Here is a 20684-nt window from a genome sequence, read left to right as displayed (position 1 = left end):
CAAAGGCCCTAGAATGATATGTTAATCTGAAAAAGCTGCGAATTCTGGGTATCTGCTGGTTAATGATGATCACCTTCAAAGCCAAAGAAGGATCACCCCTCAAACCAGAGGAAGGACAACTCTCTCTACTCTTAATGTCACACCCGTCACACATTGGGCTTTGTACATTAGGATCCCTGCCCTCGACTACTATGGTATACCCACAAAATCTCACCCAAGGTAGATATACAGTTCATAAAGTATATGATGTGTTGCAACAAAATGAACAAATACAACACATTCCATTGTGAATGCAACAAATGCTCCACTTTGTAATGATTTCTATTTACAAATAAGGCTGCCACATTTCTTTTTTTTTGGGGGGGGTCTGGTAGTGGGGCCTGAACTCTGGGCCTGGGCACTGTCCCTCAGCTCTTCAGCTCAAGGCTAGCACTCTACCACTTGAGCCACAGTGCCACTTCCGGCTTTTTGCTTTTTGCTTATGTGGTGCTGAGGAATTGAACCCAGGGCCTCATGCATGCAAGGCAAGCGCTCTACCACTGTGCCACCTTCCCAGCCCCAGGCTGCCACATGTCAAATGCTGTTTTTCTTATTCTGAACGAATCTTGAAATTTAAGTAAGGTATTATGATGTCTCTGCCCAAAAATTTAAGGTTCTCCGACACAGTCAAAGCAAACTTTTACAATCAAACATAGCAATCTGGATTAGAAGAAATTTCTCATCTAATTTGATTGATTTCTCTTAAAAACGCAAACTAGAAAATGTTAATATGTATTGCCAAAATTGCTCTCTTCAAATATTTTATTAACAGCAATTTTTTTTTTTTGGGGGGGGGTCAGGTCATGGGGCCTGAACTCTGGGCCTGGGCGCTGTCCCTCAGCTCTTCAGCTCAAGGCTAGCACTCTACCACCTGAGCCACAGCGCCACTTCCGGCTTTTTTCTTTTTGCTTATGTGGTGCTGAGGAATCGAACCCAGGGCCTCATGCATGCAAGGCAAGCGCTCTACCACTAAGCCACCTTCCCAGCCCCTTAACAAGAAATTTTATAGCAAGTCCAGACATTTCCCTCTACCCCCTCCGTCCCACCACACATACATATATACCTGTCCCCTTCTTGGTATAGTATGTGGGATTGTACAGTTGGAACTGTCCACAGCTTACTTCCTATGGGCTTATTGGTTGCATTACCTTCCTAAGTCTGCAGCCAGCTAACTTCAGTTTCCACTACAATGAGGCCTGGATCAAGGTATCCAAATGACTAGCTAGCTGCATGGCCTCTTCTGAGAGCCTCATTATCCCAATCTGTAAAATGCAGGCACTGAATGTGGTCCCCTCCAAGTCCCAAGATTTGATGATTCTAGAAACTGCCCACTGATTTATTAGGGTACATTATATATTACACTTACTGACCAACTCTAGTGTTATACTACACCTCTGGGTAAGCCCATCTATCCAGAAGTTTCTACATCTTAGGTTCTCCAATCTACCAAAATGTTAAAATTCCTACTCACCACTCATAGCTTAAAAAATCTGTCTACAACATGATTATGTCCATCTAAATTCTCATCTTATTAAATTCGTTTATTTATTTATTTATTTATTCATTCATTCATTTTTGGTGCTAAGGGCCTCCAACTTTACTCAGCTTGCTTGCCTGCTCATAGATGGTGCCCTACCACTTGAGTTGTGCCTCAAGCTAGGATTTTGTTGGTTATTTTAGAGATGGAATCTCAGGGACCTGGGCTGGCTTTGAACTGTAATCTCTAGGTCTCAGCCTCCTGAGTAGGTATGGTTACATATGAGACACCAGCACCTAACACACATTTATTTCTTATACATATGGCGTTATTCAACATGGCCACCACAAAACAGGATTATTCTGGAGGGTGGAAGTACTAGAGTTGGAACTCAGGGCCTCCCACTTGCTAGGCTGGCACTTCACTGCTGGGCCATGTCTTTGGCCCTTTTGTTATACTAGTTATTTTTGAGGTAGAGTCTTGCTTCTTGCCTGAGTACCTGGACTAACATCCCTATTTTTTACTTCCTACCATACATAGTGTGTATGGCAAGCATGCACCACCACATTCAGCTTCTCTAGTTATGATAGAGTCTTGCAGATTTCTGCCAGGACTAGTGTAGAACTATCATTCTACTACAGATAAACTAGGATTTTTAAAAATATGATTGATTTTAAAGCATTTTTTTTGAAAAAGCAAAGGAGTCTCTAAGGCTTATCTTATTGTAACTTTGGGTGATTTTATTTCTCTATCCCTAACCTATCTTCCTGCCCTAAAAATAAAAGGAAAAATTCTGAGGTGAATAGCATGAAGATACAGGCTATTTATAGTAAAACTGATGTTTTCATCCTTGCTTCTCTCCAGTTCATTGTAGATCTGCCTTTGTTCAGAACACAAGGACCACATTTGCCATATTCATCTTTAGTAACCATACTGCCTACTTGGTAGTATTGATACATAGTACTGAATAAGCATATGAATAAAGGTGTTTTTTTGTTTGTTTGTTTGCCAGTCCTGGGGCTTGAACTTAAGAGCCTGGGCACTGTCTCTGAGCTTTTGTGCTCAAGGCTAGTACTCTACCACTTGAGCCACAGCTCTACTTCTGACTCCTTTTGGTAGCCCAGAGTCTCATGGACTTTTCTGTCCTGGCTGGCTTCGAACTGTGATCCTCAGATCTCAGCCTCCTAAGTAGCCACTTGGGCCCAGTGGGTCTTACTCATTTATTATATTTATTCTTATCATCTTTTTTTTCCCTATCCTGGGCTTGAACTCAGAGACTGAGCACTGTCCCTGAGCCTCTTTGTGTTCAAGTCTAACATTCTACCACTTAAGTCACTACACCACTTGCAAGTTTTACTGAGTAGTTTACTGGAGATAAGAGTCTCACAGATTTTCCTGTGTAGGCTGGCTTTGAACCACAATCCTCAAATCAGCCTCCTGAATAGCTAGGATTACAGGTTTGAGCCACCAGCACCTGGCTTCTTATCATCTTTTTTCTATTTTTTGTTCTCACTATGTTCTTTCATTACCCTTATACTTGTAACCTGGCTATCATGGGCACATAAGTTAGGTAAGGATTTTCTCCTTCATTCAATTAACATTTATGAAACAACTACTGTGTGCCAAGCATTCTTCTAAGTGCTAGGGATATAGTAAAATCCATGTATCAAGCTTAGAAGACACACAGGAGGGAAAAAAGGCTATAGAAAGTAAGGAAGGCAAAGAAGGAAATATGGAAGATTCTAAAAGGAGGTGAGAAAGGACCTCCTGCGGGCTTGATGGTTAGGGTAAGCCTACTGCAAGATGAACAAACACTAGTATGTAGGGCAAAGCATTCAGACACATGAAAAGCCAAGTGCAAAAGCACTAAGCAGGAAAGAGCTTGTGTATTCTGGGAACTGCTGGTCATTTGCCAGGAGTTCCACGTAAATGGTGATCAGGACAGAGTAGCAGGAGATACTGGAGTATGTTTCTATTAGCATATATCAATTTTTACAAGGAGTTTCTACAAATATACATAATGTTCTTTGATCATATTTAGCCTCTCAATTACATTTCCATATCTACCCTCTTTCTCAAGCCATTCACATCAGGATTCATTATTCTACTTTCATCTATACATATGAAGTATCTTAATCATATTTATCCTCTGTTCTCTCCTTTAATTCTCTGCTCCTGCTGGGATTAAAGCCTTAAAGTCCCCATTCTACACTCCTGTCATTCATTTTATAAGATCTAGACTATGTAAGAGAGACATGTGATATCTGACTCAGCCTGGTTTATTTCACTTAACACAATGATCTCCAATTCTACCCCTTTCCTGCAAATGGCACAATTTCATTCTTCTTTATGGCTGAAAAATATTCCCTATATACCACATCTTAACAATCCATTCACTAAAAAACAGAAAAAGAAATGTATTCACTGACTGGTGGGCACTTGGGCTGACTTGTACTTTGGCTATTGTGAATAGTACTGCTATGCCTACTGTATGTAAACCTACCTTCCTTCAGTCATATGCCCAGGAGTAGCATAGCAGTGTCATATGGTGGTGGTTCTATTTTGGTTTCTTGATGACTCACCATGTTGATTTTCATAGTGCTGCACTAATGTATATTCCCACCAACAGTGTGTCAGGGTCTTTTTTTCTCTGTATCTTCATCAGCATTTGCAGATGTTTGTTTTCCTGAAGACAGGCATCTTAGTGTTTTTGATTTTGATTTGCATTTCCTTTATGGCTAAGAATGTCAAACATTTCTTCATGTGTATATTAGTCATTATCCTGATTTTGAGAACTCTTGGTTCAGTTCATTTGCTCATTTTAATTGGATAGTTCTGCTGTTTAATTTTTGGAGCTCTTTATATATTCTGGGTACTAATAATTCATCTGACAAGAAGCTGGAAAAATGTTTCTCCCATTGTGTAGGTTTTCTTTTGATTTTGTTAATTGCTTCTTTTTCTCTGCAGACTTTTTAATTGGATATACTTTTAATTTTTTAAATTTGATGCAGTTAATTGATCAAGTATTATTCTTATTTACTGAGATACTGATGTTCTATTCAGAAAGGCATTGCTTAAGTCAATACTTCAAAACTTTCTCTGTTCCTCCAGCAGTTTCAAAGTTTCCGGTCTTACATTAAGATCTTGGATCCATTCTGAATTAATTTTTGTACAGGGTAAGGGGTTGGGTCTAGTCTTCTACACATGGATATCCAGTTTTACCAATGCCCTTTTTTTTTTTTATTTTTTTTTTATTGTAAAGATACTATACAGAGGGTTACAGTTACATGAGTGAGGTAATGAGTACACTTCCACTTCCTCTTGAACATTGTTACCCCCTCCATTGTTTTCCCCCTACCATCCCTTCCCTCCCTCCCTTCCCCAAGGTTCTTTTTTTTTTTTTTTTATTGTGATTAAGTGATTACTTAATTTCCGGAAATTCACAGTATTGTGGAATAATGATGCTCATTTAAAGTCACAAGTTCATTCTAACTTTCCTGGAGCAAATTGTCTATCACAGTCTGTAATATATAACGGTGCTCATATGTTATATACCATATATGTGATCAGCAGCATGGGGATATTTAGTAGTGGTTCAACCAGATGAGTGGGAGTTCTTTGTTTCTTAAGTCCTGTTAGTTTTGTCATATCACCTAACATTTTGGATTTAGCATCCACTTATCAGGGAGACCATGTACTGTTTGTCTCTTCGTTCTTGGCTTACCTCGCTCAACATGATTCCTTCTAGCTCCATCCATTTCCCTGCAAATGACATTATTTTGTCATTTCTAATGGCTGCATAGTATTCCATTGTGTATAGATACCACAATTTTTGGATCCATTCATCTGTGGTGGGGCATCTAGGTTGTTTCCATATCCTAGCTATTGCGAACAGTGCTGCAATAAACATGGAGGTGCACGTGTCCTTGTATATTGGTTCCTGTTGTTCAGGGTAGATGCCTAGAAGTGGTATGACTGGGTCGTAAGGGAGGTCAATCTTTAGCTTTCTAAGGACCCTCCAGACTGCTTTCCAAAGTGGTTGTATGAGTGTACATTCCCACCAGCAGTGTAATAGCGTTCCTCGTTCTCCACATCCCCTCCAGCATTTGTCGTTGGCTGATTTGTGGATGTGGGACATTCTGACTGGGGTAAGGTGGTATCTCAGGGTTGTCTTTATTTGCATTTCCTTCACCACCAGGGATGATGAACATTTCCTCATGTGTTTCTTTGCCATTTTTATTTCTTCATTTGAGAAGTCCCTCTTTAGTTCCCTTGCCCATTTAGTAATTGGTTTGTTGGGTTTGGGAGGGATTAGTTTCTTGAGTTCCCTGTATATACAGGATGTTAACCCCTTGTCTGATATATTGCTGGTAAATATTTTTTCCCAATTAGTTGGTTGTCTTTCTAGCTTGGTTGCGATAGCTTTATCTGTGCAGAAGCTTTTTATTTTAAGGTAGTCCCATTTGTCGAGTCTCTCTCCAATTTGTTGTGACCCTGGGACTCTGTTCAGGAAGTTCCTTCCTGTGCCTATTAGTTCAAGTGTCTCTCCTACTCTGTCCTGCAGTAGTTTCAGAGATTCAGGTTTAATGTTAAGGTCTTTAATCCATTTTGAGTTGATGTTGGTGCATGGTGATAGGCTGGGGTCCACTTTTAGTTTTCTGCATGTGGCTGCCCAGTTTTCCCAGCACCAGCGGTTGAAGAGGCTGTGTTTCTTCCATTGTATGTCTTTGGCTCCTTTGTCGAATATCAGCTGGCTGTAGGCCTGTGGATTTATTTCTGGATCTTCTATTCTGTTCCATTGGTCTTCGGGTCTGTTTTTGTGCCAGTACCATGCTGTCTTTGTTATTATAGCTCTGTAGTAGAGTTTGAAGTTCGGCATGGATAGCCCTCGCATATTGTCTTTATCCCCTAGAATTGTTTTGGCTATTCTAGGTCTTTTGTTGTTCCATATGAATTTTTGGACTGTTTTCTGTATTTCAGTGATGTAAGTCATTGGGATTTTAATAGGAATTGCGTTGAATTTGTATATTAGTTTTGGAAGTATTACCATCTTTACTATATTAAGTCGGCCTATCCAGGAGCATGGGAGGTCTTTCCATTTCCTAGTGTCTTCTGCAATTTCTTTCTTTAACTTTTTATAGTTCTCATTAAATAGTTCTTTTACATCTTTGGTTAGGTTAATTCCTAAATATTTTATTTTTCGGGAGGTTATTGTGAATGGGGTTGCTCCCTTTATTTCCCTCTCTTCCTGTACATTATCAGTGTATAGGAAGGCAACTGATTTTTGTGGGTTTATTTTGTATCCTGCTATTTTGCCGAAGTGATTTATGATTTCTAAGAGTTTGGGGATGGAGTTTTTGGGATCGTGGAGGTATAGTATCATGTCGTCTGCAAAAAGGGATAGTTTAACTTCTTCTTTCCCTATGCGGATCCCTTTAATGTCTTTTTCTTGCCTTATTGCCCTGGCTAAGGGTTCTAGGACTATATTGAAGAGGAGTGGAGACAGTGGGCATCCTTGTCTTGTTCCTGATTTTAGGAGAATTGGTTGTAGCTTTTCCCCATTAAGTATAATATTGGCTATTGGTCTGTCATAAATGGCTTTTATTGTTTTTAGAAATGTTCCTTCTATTCCTATTTTCTCCAGAGCTTTTAGCATGAATGAAATTTGAATTTTGTCAAAGGCCTTTTCTGCATCTGTAGCGATAATCATGTGATTCTTGACCTTGGCTCTGTTGATATGTTGGATTACATTTATTGACTTACGTATGTTAAACCATCCCTGTGTCTCTGGGATGAAGCCTACCTGGTCATAGTGAATTATTTTTTTTATGTGTTTCTGGATTCTGTTAGCTAGAATCTTGTTAAGGATCTTTGCATCTGTGTTCATCAAGGAGATTGGCCTGTAATTCTCCTTTTTGGTTGGGTCTTTGCCTGGTTTGGGGATGAGTGTGATATTGGCTTCGTAGAATGAGTTTGGGATAGCTCCTTCCTTCTCTGTTTCTCTAAAGAGCTTGAGGAGTATGGGTATTAGTTCTTGTTTAAAGGTCTTATAGAATTCTGCTGTGAATCCATCTGGTCCTGGGCTTTTTTTTGTTGGAGACTTTTGATAGCTTCCTGTATCTCATTATAGGATATTGGCTTATTTAATTGGTTAACTTCTTCTTTGCTCAGTTTGGGCAACTTGTATTTCTCTAAAAATGCATCCATTTCTGCCCGATTTTCTTCCTTTAGAGAGTACAGCTTTTGAAAGTAGTCTGTTAGAATTGTTTGGATATCTTGGGTACGTGTGGTGATGTTTCCCGTGGCATCCCTAATCCTATTACTATGGGTTTCCTCTCTTCTTTTTTTAATTAATCTAGCCAATGGGCCATCAATTTTGTTTATTTTTTCAAAGAACCAGCTTTTTGTTTGGTTTATTTTGGTTATGGTTTTCTGATTTTCTAATTGGTTAATCTCTGCTTTTAATTTGGTTATCTGGCTTCTTCTAGTAGCTTTAGGTCCCATTTTTTCCTGTTTTTCTAGCTGTTTTAATTGCAACATGAGATTATTTACTTGGTCTGTCTCCATTCTCTTGATGTGGGCACTGAGGGCAATAAATTTGCCCCTCAGGACTGCTTTTGCTGTGTCCCACAAGTTTCTTTGTGAGGTGTTTTCATTTTCATTGAGTTGTAGGAAATGCTTTATTTCTTCTCTGATCTCTTCTGTTATCCAGGCATTGTTAAGGAGTGTGCTGTTCAATTTCCATGTATTAGAGAAATTTCTGCGGTATGCTTTGTTATTGAGAGCTAGCTTGATTCCACTGTGGTCAGATAGGATACAGGGGATTATGTCGATTCCTTTGTATTTGCTTAAGTTCCTTGCATGAACTATGATATGGTCTATTTTGGAGAAAGTTCCGTGAGCTGCTGAGAAGAATGTGTACTGTGTTGTTTTAGGGTGAAATACTCGGTAGATGTCAGTTAATTCCGCTTGAAGTATGGCCTCTCTTAATTCGGTAGCTTCTTTGCCAATCCTCTGGTTGGTAGACCTGTCCTTTGGTGAGAGTGGTGTGTTAAAGTCTCCTAGTATTATCGTATTGGGATCTATTTTATTCTGTAAGTTTGAGAGCATTTGTTTGACATATCTGGGTGCATCAATATTTGGGGCATATAAGTTGATGATGGTTATATCCTCCTCTTTGATTGTTCCCTTTATTAATATGTAGTGTACGTCCTTGTCTTTCTGTACTGATTTTAATGAAAAGTTTATTTTGTCAGATATCAGGATAGCTACACCTGCTTTCTTACTGGGGGCGTTTGATTGGTAGATCCTTTTCCACCCCTTCACTCTGAGTTTGTTTGTATGTTTGGCTGAGAGGTGGGTCTCCTGAAGGCAACAGATGGATGGGTCTTGTTTTCTTATCCAGTCCTCAGTTCGTTTTCTTTTAATTGGCGAATTCAGCCCATTTATATTAAGAGAAAGTATAGAGAGATGCGTTGTTGTCCCTGCCATTCCGTTTTCCTAAGTTTTTCTTTTTTCCTTTCCTCCTGTGCTTGCTCAGTTAGACTTTGAGTAACGCCTGTTTGGGGCAGGCCCCAGTTCCTGGCTGCTTTCTTCAGGTTGTGTCCCCCCTCTTAGAATTCTTTGTAATGCTGGCTTAATGTTTATGTATTCATTTAGTTTTTCTTTGCTATTAAAAGTTTTCAGTTCTCCATCAAATGTGAATGCTAGCTTTGCCGGGTAGATCAGTCTGGGTTGGCAGTTATTGGCTCTCAGGGCTCGTATGGTGCTTTCCCAGGCTTTTCTTGCATTCATTGTTTGTGTGGAGAGATCTGCAGTAATTCTTATTTTTTTCCCATTGTAGTATAGCTCCTTCATTTTTGCTGCATGCAGGATTGTTTCCTTATTATTCAGATCTATCATTTTTACTATAATGTGTCTAGAAGTGTTTCTCCTGGGGTCTTGCTTGTTGGGTGTTCAATAAGCTTTTGTGATGTAGTTAAGATGGTCGTTTTTGAGGTGGGGAAAATTTTCATTGATTATATTGTTAAATAGGTGTTGCATTCCCTTGCTCTGGAATTCCTCACCTTCGTCCACTCCAATTATGCGAAGGTTAAATTTTTTAGCATTATCTGCTTGCTCTTGAATATCCCTTTGGTTTAATTTGAGTGATTTTTCCATATCTGTCACTTTTTGGTCCAGTTGGTGTATTCTGTCTTCTGTATCTGACACTCTACCTTCCATTTCATTCACTCTGTTGACAGTGGCTTCTATTGTGGTTTGCATGGAGGAAATGGATCCCTTTATGGATTCAATGTTGGTTCTCAGAGTACTGATCTCACCTCTCAATGAGGTATGCATTACCTCTAATTTGGCGTTTATCTCACTTCTTACTGAGGTTTGTGCAGCTTCTATTTTTGCATGCATCTCTTGTTTGATACCCTGTATCTCTTTGGATAGTTCATCCTTGTGCTCTTTCAATTTCTGATCAATTTCTCGCTTTATTTCTTGAGTCATTGCCTCCAGCAACCCTTGGAAGTAGCCTTTGTCTTCCATTCCTGCTTTGCTCCCACTGGGGCTCTCCCCTGTGTGGCTGCTGGCTTTTGAGGTGAGCTTGCTGTCCTGGGTGGTAGTAAACCTTGTGATTTTTCTCTGTGATTTTCGCATGGAGGTTCAGGAGACTGCTCTTCAATTTTGTTTTGGTGTGTCTGTCTTTGCTTGGTTGCTGATTCTGTATTGGTAGAGAGAGTCTGTGCCTGATCTGGGTTCTGTTGGGAGCCTATTTCCAGCTGCTATTCTGACTTACTTAGGATTCTCAGCTCTCTGCTGTAGATTGCTGGCAGTTTCCGCCTTTGGAAGGGTTGAGCAGCCTAGACTGCTTGTGTTTGCTCCTACGGGTGCTCTTGTGAAGAACAGATGCTCTGGATGCACTCTCCCAAATGCTGGAGTCTGCTATGGGCTCCTGATGTGTTTTTGTTTATTTGTTTTGGGCTGGTTGTGGGCTTGAACTCTAGGTTTGGGTGCTGTCCCTCAGCTTTTCAGCTCAAGGCTGGCACCCTACCGTTTGAGCCACAGCACCACTTCTGACCCTTTTTGCTTTTGTGATGCTGAGGAATCAGATCCAGGGCCTCATACATCCAAGACTATCACTCTATTGCTGAGCCGCCTTAACAGTCTGAGCTCCTGCTTACTATCAGGTGCTGGCAGCCTGTGTTGCCCAATTCCCAGTCTAGGGTATATGGGTGGAGTTTTGGTGGGGTTTGGGCTTCTCTTGTCCTGGGCCTCCAGGTCTTTTGTTGTCACAGGCGTGCTTCCCGGGGGAGTGTTGTTTCCTGGTTTTCTCCCCTCTGTTGAGGCGTATGCTCAGCTTTTTACTTCAATTGGGAGGAGTTGGTTGTGTTGTTCAGGCTCCGGATCCCCGGGCCTGGTTCCGGCCCCAGCCTGGAGCGCGCTTGTTAGGCCTGTGCTGATGTGTATACCACCTAGGTTATGCAGCCTGGAGCGCACTCGTTAGGCCTGTGCTGATGTGTATACCACCTAGGTTATACAGCCGGGGGGACACAGTTCAAATTTCTTCTACTGTTGGTAGTCTTGACCCAGGGGCGCTGTTCCTGGCTTGGGCATTTAAGCTCCCTTCCAGGGGTGCTCTTGCTCTAGCCTGGCCAGCTGAGTGTGCTCCACGGGCTGGTGGAACTCTCAAACAGTTCCCAGTTTTAGTGGGTCCTGTGGTCCGGGTGCTGGGGTAGGGAGTCTAGGTCAGGGTCTGGGGATTCCCTCCAGCTCTGGTCTCCCTTGAGGGATACACTTCCCCTGTGGGGTACTCACCCTGGAGCTGGTTGTTTCTGTGTGGTGTAGGTCGTCAGTTGTTGTTGCAATCCGGGCTGGGTTGGGCGGTGGTGGCTCTGTGTGATTCTTTTCTGTCTCTGCCTCTGTCGAAGCTGTCGGGTCAAGAGTGTCCACGCTCAGGCAGCTTCTTCTCGGTACCTCTGGGGCCCGAGTGACCCCGCCGGGTCGTTGCGATCATGATCGGGTGGGCGGGTGGTCTGCAGACAGGACCCTTTGTCGCGCTGCTGGCGCCGAGCGGCTTTGGCGGGATGGAACCTCTCTGCTAGGGTGGAGAGTGCTGGATCATTGCGATCGTGATCAGGCGGGCCGGGTGGTCTGCCGACAGGTCCTTTTGTCACTCTGCTGATGCCGAGCGGCTTTGGCGGGATGGAGCCTCTCTGCTCGGGTGGAGAGTGAGGGGTGGGGGTGGGATCCTCGTGGAGACTCCTGGCTGGTAGGTTTCTCTGTTCCTGGCGATCTGCTGTTCTGCAAACCAGTACCTGATGTTCTGAAAGCGGCCCCCTGTGTCTCTGCTGTGTCTCTTGGGGCTCCCACAGCCCCCTCCGGGCCAGCTTGGCGCACTGCCGCGCGGCCAGTAAAGGTTGGGGGAGGGGTCTTCGCTTTTCTCTGTTTTGAAATTCTTCTTTTCCTCTCTTTCTTTTTTTGTTATTCTCCGCCTCTGGTTTTTCTCTGAGTGTTCGTCTTTTTGTTGTTGTCGGTCTCTTGGGGAGATTAAGCGTTGGAACTCGAACTCTCTTTTTGGTTGGAGAGAGCTGTGGCGTTTCCCTACTGCCCCATCGCCATCTTGGTCCCCCCTCCCAACATCACCAATGCCCTTTTTGAAGAGACTATTATCAAAAGAAAATCAGATGGCTGTAGCTGTGTGAGGTTATTGCTGGATCTCTATTCTATTGGACTATGTGTCTATTTTTGTGCCAGCAGCATGCTGTTTTTGTTAGTATAGCTTGGTTATATAGTTTGAAGTCATATATTGTGACACCTACAACATTTGCTCAGGGTTATGTTGGCTATTTTGGATCTTTTGTGCTTCCAGATGAATTTTAGGATTGATTTTCTGTACCCTTACCAGTTTGCAAAGGGGTAACAGAGGCCAAAGTATCAATTACAAGTTAGAGGAATGTTAAGTTAGACAGCAAAGAACTGAGAAAATAAAGCATACAGATAAATGATCAAAATACTGACATTTATTTAAACAATAGAATGATGCTGTTTATAATTGCATTTTTTATTTGTGATCCTATGCAAGCAGTTATTTAGTGTACAGTAACAACTACCTACCTAATATAAACTAGCTTCGTATTGAACTTGACTAGTTATTTGCTTGCAAAAAAAATAGCTTAGCTATGGACTAAGTTTAAGAAGACAGCAGTTACACACTCTTGGATTCTTAAAAATACCAAGGAAATTATTATATGTTTTAAAATTTAGGATACATTGTTTCATTTTCCTATATTTCAAGCCACAATGTTACCTTATAATAGATAGGAACATGAAAGATGTTATTAAGTATCACAGTGAGACAAGTAAAACTGAAGAAAACTGGGAGGAGATGAAGAGGTAGGGAGCATCTAGTAAGAGGGGAAAGGACATGACCCATCCTCAGAGGGATCGTGGCTTCAAAAGAAAAATATGCCAATGGCTCACACCTGTAATCCTAGCTACTCAGGAGGCTGAGATCTGAGGATCATGGTCCAAAGCCAGCCCAGACAGGAAAGTAGTCTGTGAGACCCTTATCTCCAATTAACCACCAGAAAGCTGGAAGTGGTGCTGTGGTTCAAGTGGTAGAACACTTGCCTTGAGCTGAAGAGCTCAGGCACAGTGCTCAGGCCCAGAGTTCAAGCTCCACAACCAACAAAAAACAAAACAAAATAAAAACAAACAAACAAAAAAAAGAACAAAGAACAAGATGACAACACTGGACCTTAGTTAACACAAACTATATGTTCTTCAGCACGTAACGGAAGTGTACTGATTCTGCAATTCAATGTGAAATAAATGCTATGTAAACTTAAAGGCTTTTTTTTCCCCCCCTTTCCTTTTCCTTTTCTTTTTAATTTTTTGCCAGTCCTGGGGCTTGAACTCAAGAGTTTAGACACTGTCCCTGAACTTCTTTTGCTCAAGGCTAGCACTCTACCACTTGAGCCACAGTGCCACTTCTGGCTTTTTCTGTTTATATGGTACTGAGGAATCGAACACAGGGCTTTGTGCATGCTAGGCAAACACTATATGACTAAGGCACACCCCCAGCCCTAAAGGCTTCTTATGTATATTCCTGGTTTGCACCCCTGCCAAAGGTGTTCTGGCTGGGAAATATTGATCCTTTGCTGCCCTGTAGCAGGGAACTTTCTAGATATTCCCACTGAGGCCTAACCTCCACCTTGCTCTTTTCCATTTCATGTAGCTTCCTGAAACTGAACTCATCATTGAGTTCAGTTGATCTGTATACTTCAGTCAGTTTGCAGGTCCCAAACCAATGGTTCTCCTCTCAACACCACCAATAAAATGGATTAATACATAGTGGGATGAACAGACAGATAATGATAAATCAAGTATAATAAAATATTAATGGTAGAATTTGGGTGGTTTGTATGTCAATAATTCACTGCAAAGTTCTTTCAACTTCCTACTGTGTCTGAAAATATTCATAATACAATGCTGAGAAAAGTTAATAATTTTCAAAGAATGGAAGAGAAAACTTTTTCCACTATGCTGCCTTATGCCTGAGATAGTCCAGCTGCTAGAAGATTTACCACACAAATCCAAGCCTATTAATTGATGACAAACTGGCCTAAGATCATGTGCTAATGTCTGTAACAGTCACTATGGTAACAAAAGGAAATGAGAGCTGGGCACCAGTGGCTCTTGCCTGTAATCCTAGCTATTCAGGTTGCTGAGATCTAAGAAGCATGGTTTGAAGCCAGCCACATATGGAGGTGTGGCTCAAGTGGAAGAGCACCAGCCTTGAGTGAAAAAGCTAAGGGACCATGGCTCAAGCCCTAATTTCAAGCACTATTACCAAAACACACATGCACGCATGCACACGTGTGTGTGTGTGCGCGTGCCAACGAAAAGCGCTCTCAAAACTTGCATTCTCCTAAGCGGCCATTATTCCCTCCCTAGGTGTTTCTCGCTTTCAGGTATTTCTGTAATGGTTATCCAACTCCCCAACCACTCTGTGAGAGTGGAGGTGTGAGTTGTTGGCCTCCACAGAGCAGGATTTGGTCCTATTCGTATATTCAGGTGGACAGACTAAGGTCTGACACCCAAACTGACTGTGGCGTTGGCCATGTGTCTGCCTTGGAAGAGGGATGGCAGCAAAAGGACACAAGCAGAAATTCAAACACTTCTACACTAGAGCATGCCCTCTGGCTGCTCTTGGAACCCTGCCACACCACTGAAAGCCAGGGCTAGACTGCTGGAAAAGAGGACCTGTGGAGAAGCCAAGGCATCCTGCCAAGAGAAGGTTGGCCACCTCACAGCTGGCCACAGCTGCAGAGATCCCCAGATCAGCAGCCCCACCAGCTGAGCCCAGCACAATCAATAGGAAATCTGCAATACCTCTCAGTTTAGTTACAGCTACTAAGTTTCAGGGCCTTTGCTATTCAGAAGAGGCCTATTTATATAACTCCTTGAGGCTAAATCATGCTGGAAGAAAATTCATACAGGGCAGACACTCTTCTCTCCTCAAACCTTCTATCCTGTTGCTTCCCCTGCTTTGTATTAGACATCAAATTTCCTACATCCCAGAGAAAAAGCTTTAGTTTCTACACTGCTCTTCTACACTAGGACTACACTGGGACTCATGGGCCACGCAGCCATTACTGAAGTGTCACATCTCCCTCCCAATGAGTTGCTCTGCTAGTGCAGGGCTCTGCTTCCTCCTTGCCTCCATCCTATCATTCCTACAATAGCCTCTTTCTCTCCTGCTGCTCCACCAAAATGCCAGCAAAACCTTCGGCTCACCTCTCCCTGACAATCCATCATTACTCTTGTTCACATTCTCAAAAAGCTGGCAAACAATGCCAATCAAATACTCGTTTCCTCCTGCCCCCAATCTTTTTTTTCTTTCTTTTTTGGTGCTGATACTGGGATTTGAACTCAGGGCCTGGGTGCTGTCCCTGAGCTTTGTTGTAGAAGACTGGTGCTCTACCACTTGAGCCAAAGCTCAGCTTTCTGGCTTTTTGGTAGTTAACTGGGGATAAAAGTCTCATGAACTTTTCTGCCTGTGCTGGCTTTGAACCATAATTCTAACATCTCAGTCTCCTAAGCATCTAGGATTACAGGCAGGAGCCATTGGCCAACAGCTTCAATTCTTCCTTTCTTTTCTGATTTGTTTCTCAACTTCAGTGTGGCTTCCATCTCCTTCCTACCCCATCTCTAGTCCCCTCCATTCTTGATGGCCCAATGTCTCTTCCCCTCATTTCATCTTGAGGGCTTTCTCAAAAGACTTCTGTCTCCTGACCAACTATGTCACCATACCCTGGCCTCCTCTTGGCTCTGTGCTCTGGCCTCTCAGCCTGTCCCCCGTGGCCCAGCCCCTGGATGCTGCTTTTCTCAGGATCTCAGCCTTGTCAGCCCACCCTTGATCGACAGCACAGGCACTCTGCAGCCTGGCTCCCATTGCCATGGTGCAGTTGGTGCCTCAGGTCCACACTTTCAGCACAAGCCTCTCCCAGATGGAGTATGTATCCCTAACCAAGCTCATCACTTAACATCGCAGTCTGCTCTTCCTCCCATGTTCTCATGTTGGAAGATGGTTCAATTCTATCAATAACTCCTCTCTTTGCTCTTTTCCCTTGAGCTCAAGTCCTGACTGGACACCACTTACACTCAACTGCTTTTCTCCAGCTTCCCAAGCACCTCTCTGCCTACAGTCACCATCTTCACTTGCCTAGAAAACCCAGTAGCCTCCTATCTGATTTCCCTGTTTTAATCTTTTTCATGGCGCACCCTCTACACAATGGCCACAGTGATGTCTTACCCGTGCACACATCAAGCCTGTCATGTCGCTGTTCTGTACTAAGTACACGGTACACAGGCACAGGATGACCATTGATGCTTATTGAGGAAGAAGAATAAACCACAGCAATGACCAGCAGGCCTACAGTTGTACACACAAGCTGAAAATGTAAGCCCCACAAATAAACCTCAGAAAATGTGTGAGAAGTCCTGCTGGCAACTACACAATAACTCCAATGTAAACAATTTCTTTCATCATCATCTTAAAATAACCACATGGTTTGCAGCAAGGTTTTGCTCTACTTCCTTGTACTCTATGCAAAACAGTTAAGTTTGTGTGTTGCAAAAGAATAAAAAAGCAAGTCTGAAAATTGAATATTTACTTACGTGCAAAGAATTGACTGGTCCTCACGATCTGTAACACAGAACAAAAGAAAGCATGAGTGACTATTTGCTCAATTTGTAGTAATAACTACTATAACAGCAATAATGGCTCATAAACCATTAATCAATGGTTAAGTTAAATTCTCCCCAGTCCCATTACACGGTGCTAAATCTGACCATCACTCATTATCTCCCACTATAAAGCCCGATTCTCTAGAGTAGCCAACACAGACCAGACTCACTTCACCCTTCTTGGCCTAGCTCACTTCAGATGCCTGATGAGCCTTGCTCCTCAGACCCTGCTGTAGATCAAATGCAACTAGGAAGTTTTATAAAAACATACTTCCCAGAACGCTCTCCTGGCTAATTCACTCTTAGGGATGTGAGGATCCTCTTTCAATGAGAAGAAACATAACGATGATGCCTGGTCAGGTTTGGAAAACATTGATTTCAGAATGGCTTTAAGAATACCCAGTCAGGCCGGGTACTGGTGGCTCAAGCCTGTAATCCAAACTACTCAGGAGGCTGAGATCTGAGGATCACAGTTCAAAGCCAGCTGGACAGGAAAGTCTGTGAGACTCTTATCTCCAATTAACTACCAGAAAACTGGAAGTGGCACTCTGGCTCAAGTGGTAGAGCACTTACCTTGAGCTGAAGAGTTGAGGGATAGTGCCCAGGACCAGAGTCCAAGCCCCATGAGCCACGCTCCCCCCATCCCCCCACAACCAAAGAATACCCAGTCAGGTGCTGATGCCTCGCCTCATGCTTGTAATCCTAGCTACTTAGGTGGCTGAAATCTGAGGATCACAGTTCGAAGCCAGCCCAGGTAGGAAAGTCTATGAGACTCTTATATACCAGAAAACCATAAGTAGAGGTATGGCTCAAAGTGGTAGAGCACTAGCTTTGAGCAAAAAAGCTAAGGGACAGTGCTCAGACCCTGAGTTCAAGCCCCATAGCTGACCAAAAAAAAGAATACCCATTACCAGCAAAGAACCACTATTAGTTATATTTGTGTGTGTGTGTGTGTGTGTGTGTGTGTGTGTGTGTGTGTGTGTGTGTGTGTGTGTGTGTGTGTGTGTGTGTGTGTGTGTGTGTGTGTGTGTGTGTGTGTGTGTGCGCGCGCGCGCGAGAGCTAGTACTAGGGCTTAAATTCAGAGCCTTTTGCTCAACTGACTTTCTGCCAGTTAAGGCTTAGCAATTAACCTCCATTCTCAGATCTCAGCCTCCTGAGGAGCTATATCTGTGTTCTTAACAGGCCCAAACAAGTTTGCTGCTGCTTCAGTGGCCTGTCCAAGTAGCTGCTTTGGTGTTCCTTATCTGCGTTGGCTTTTCCTCTGGTGGGTGCCATACTCTTTGTATATACTATTATTAAACAAATCCATTCATATATTCTGTGCTTAAACAGAATTGTAAAAAGAGTCTAGCTACTCAGGAGGCTGAGATCTGAAGACTGCAGTTCAAAGCCAGCCCAGTCAGGAAAGTCCATGAGACTTTTATCCCCACTTAAGCACCAAAAACAAAACAAAACAAAAACCAAAACTCTAAGTGGAGTTTCAGGACCTGCACAAAAACACCAATATCACCATCATCAACAACAACAAAAAAAAAACAACCAAACAAACAAAAAGAGCTCCTCACATCTAATATTCTTTTGAGGATGTGGGCCTGGGGCCTTCATTCAAAACCTTCATTTGAACCCTACTATATGGCCTAAATCCTTTTAGTTTTTAGTTTCAGCTTCTATTAGAGTCTCAGGCTTTTGCCCCAGCTTGACTCAGATCCTCCTACCTGTTTCCTAAGTAGCTAGGATTACAGTTATGATCCATCACACTAGGCTTATTTTGAAATATGATCTTGCCTCGTCAATGCATTTATCATTTATGAAGGGAATATTCTAATTCTTTTCTACTAGTTTTTCTGAAATACATAGTTAATTGCTGTCCAATCATAGTTGCCCTATTGAACTATAGCTGCAGAACACCAGATGTTAAAAGTTACTTTTCCTGTTTTACTGTACCTGCTAACCATTCTTTCTCCACCCTATCCCCAATTATTATTATTATTATTATTATTATTATTAATTATTATTATTTTCCTTTGGGATAGAGTCTTACTATGTAACCTGGGCTGGACTTGAACTCATGATCCTCCGGCGACATCTATTACTGATGTGTGTGTTGTGTATGTGTGTGTGTGTACTATGGCTTCAACTCAGAACTTGGCACTCTACCACTTGAGCCAATTTTCCACTTGTGGCTTTTTGTTGGTAAATTCATAGACTTTCCTACTTCAGCTGGTTTTGAACTAGGATCCTCAGGTCTCAGCCTCCTGAGTAGCTAGGATTACAGGCGTGAGCCACCTCTTTTATCCTTCCTTCCTTCCTTCCTTCCTTCCTTCCTTCCTTCCTTCCTTCCTTCCTTCCTTCCTTCCTTCCTTCCTTTCCTCCCTTTCTCTCTTTCTTTTTAGGTCCAAGACTAGGAACTAAATTCAGTCTTTGATGCTTCCACTCACTGGAGAGTGCTCTACAACTGAGCCACAACTCCAACCCATTTATTATTCACTTTTAATGTATAAATACTCAGACCCTCCATTTTCCTGGTCTGAGTAACTTCTATAGAACTCCATGAAACCAAGCTGTTTTTATGGTTTTTCTAGGCAAGTGCTCTACCACTTGAGCCATACCTCCAATCATTTTATGACTTTTCTGAACTGATTTTCACACTAAAGAAATCAAAACATGGCAACAGAGGGACCCATCAGCTGCACTGGACATTGATGAAAATGAACTAAGCAACTTAAGGGCAGCGATGAGAGGGAGCGAATGAGAGGGAAAGAGGGAACAGCTAACACAAAGAGAAAGGAAAGAAATGTACATATCACTCAACATGGAAGAAATAGCTGTACTGTCAAAGCTTGTAGAACTCAAACATTATAAACCATGATAATGACAATTTGCGTTGTGAAGGCTAAAATGTGTTTATGACTTAAACTAAGTATCACTATCCTACAATACTGTGAAATTGGTTAAATTTATGTAATCACTTAATCTCAATAAAAAAATTATTTAAAAAAAAGGAAATCAAAACATGGGGCTGGGGATGTAGCTTGGTGGTAGAGTGCTTGCCTAGCATTAGACCCTTGGGTCAGTAGTCAGCAATTCCCTCTTCCAGACCCAAAGAAATAGATAAGTAGAAGAAATTAAATCAAATTAATCTCTGAATTCATTCAGAACACCTTTCTTCCTGCATCTGTATACAACTAGCATTGTGTGGAATTTAAGATTGGACCTTGACCCTCAGATCTCAACCTCTTGAATAGCTAGGATTAGAGGAATGAGCCCCTGCCAACAAGCTTATAATGATCTTTAAACTCTATAGATAATGTAAGACACAGCCTTAAAGTGATATTTAAATAGGAAAAAAGTTTTACTTAAAAAACAAACAAACAACTAACTTTCTAAAGAATGAAGACTTATTTGATATTGATAGCTCAGTATTTTCCAAAGCACCTTCCAAAAATCACATAAGGATGTACTCCATAAATACACATACAGTTAAATCATATTTTAAACAGTGAGAAAGGTTTCCAATCAATGATCTAAGCAACTGCCTCATAAAACTAGGAAACTGTAAATTAAACCGAAGGAAAGGAAATAATAATAAAAAAAGAAACAAAACCACAGAAAACAGAAAAAGGAAAAAAAACAGCAATAAAATCAAAGTTAGTTTCTGAGAATAATGATATCGAAAAGCCTTTAGCCAGTTGATCAGAAACAAAAAAAGAAAAAGAAAAAAAAATGACAGCAATCACCAATACCTGGAATAAGAAAGGTAGTAATCTCCACACATTCCATAGATATTAGAAGAAATTTTTTGTTGTTGGTCGTGGGGCCTGAACTTGGGAGCCTGGGCACTGTCTCTTAGCTCTTCAGCTCAAGGCTAGCACTCTACCACTTGAGCCACAGCACCACTTCTGGCTTTTTTTACTTATGTGGTACTGA

General features: G+C 41.9%; 1 protein-coding gene across 8 annotated transcripts in view; it reads right to left on the bottom strand.

Moving 5' to 3' along the window:
* The window catches only part of Myh10 (myosin heavy chain 10), a 148534-nt gene that overhangs the window by 93569 nt on the left and 34281 nt on the right, over window positions 1-20684 (bottom strand). For all 8 annotated transcript variants that reach the window (XM_070001414.1, XM_070001421.1, XM_070001413.1 and 5 more), the window contains exon 4: window positions 16688-16715. In XM_070001414.1, the coding sequence (XP_069857515.1) occupies window positions 16688-16715 (28 nt within the window). The remainder of the gene's footprint in view (window positions 1-16687; window positions 16716-20684) is intronic.

The sequence above is a fragment of the Dipodomys merriami genome, unplaced genomic scaffold (genome assembly GCF_024711535.1).
Source record: "Dipodomys merriami isolate MVZ:Mamm:240054 unplaced genomic scaffold, mDipMer1.0.p SCAF_59, whole genome shotgun sequence".
NCBI classification, from domain to species: Eukaryota; Metazoa; Chordata; class Mammalia; order Rodentia; family Heteromyidae; genus Dipodomys; species Dipodomys merriami.
This window is presented reverse-complemented; position numbering and strand designations above follow the sequence as displayed.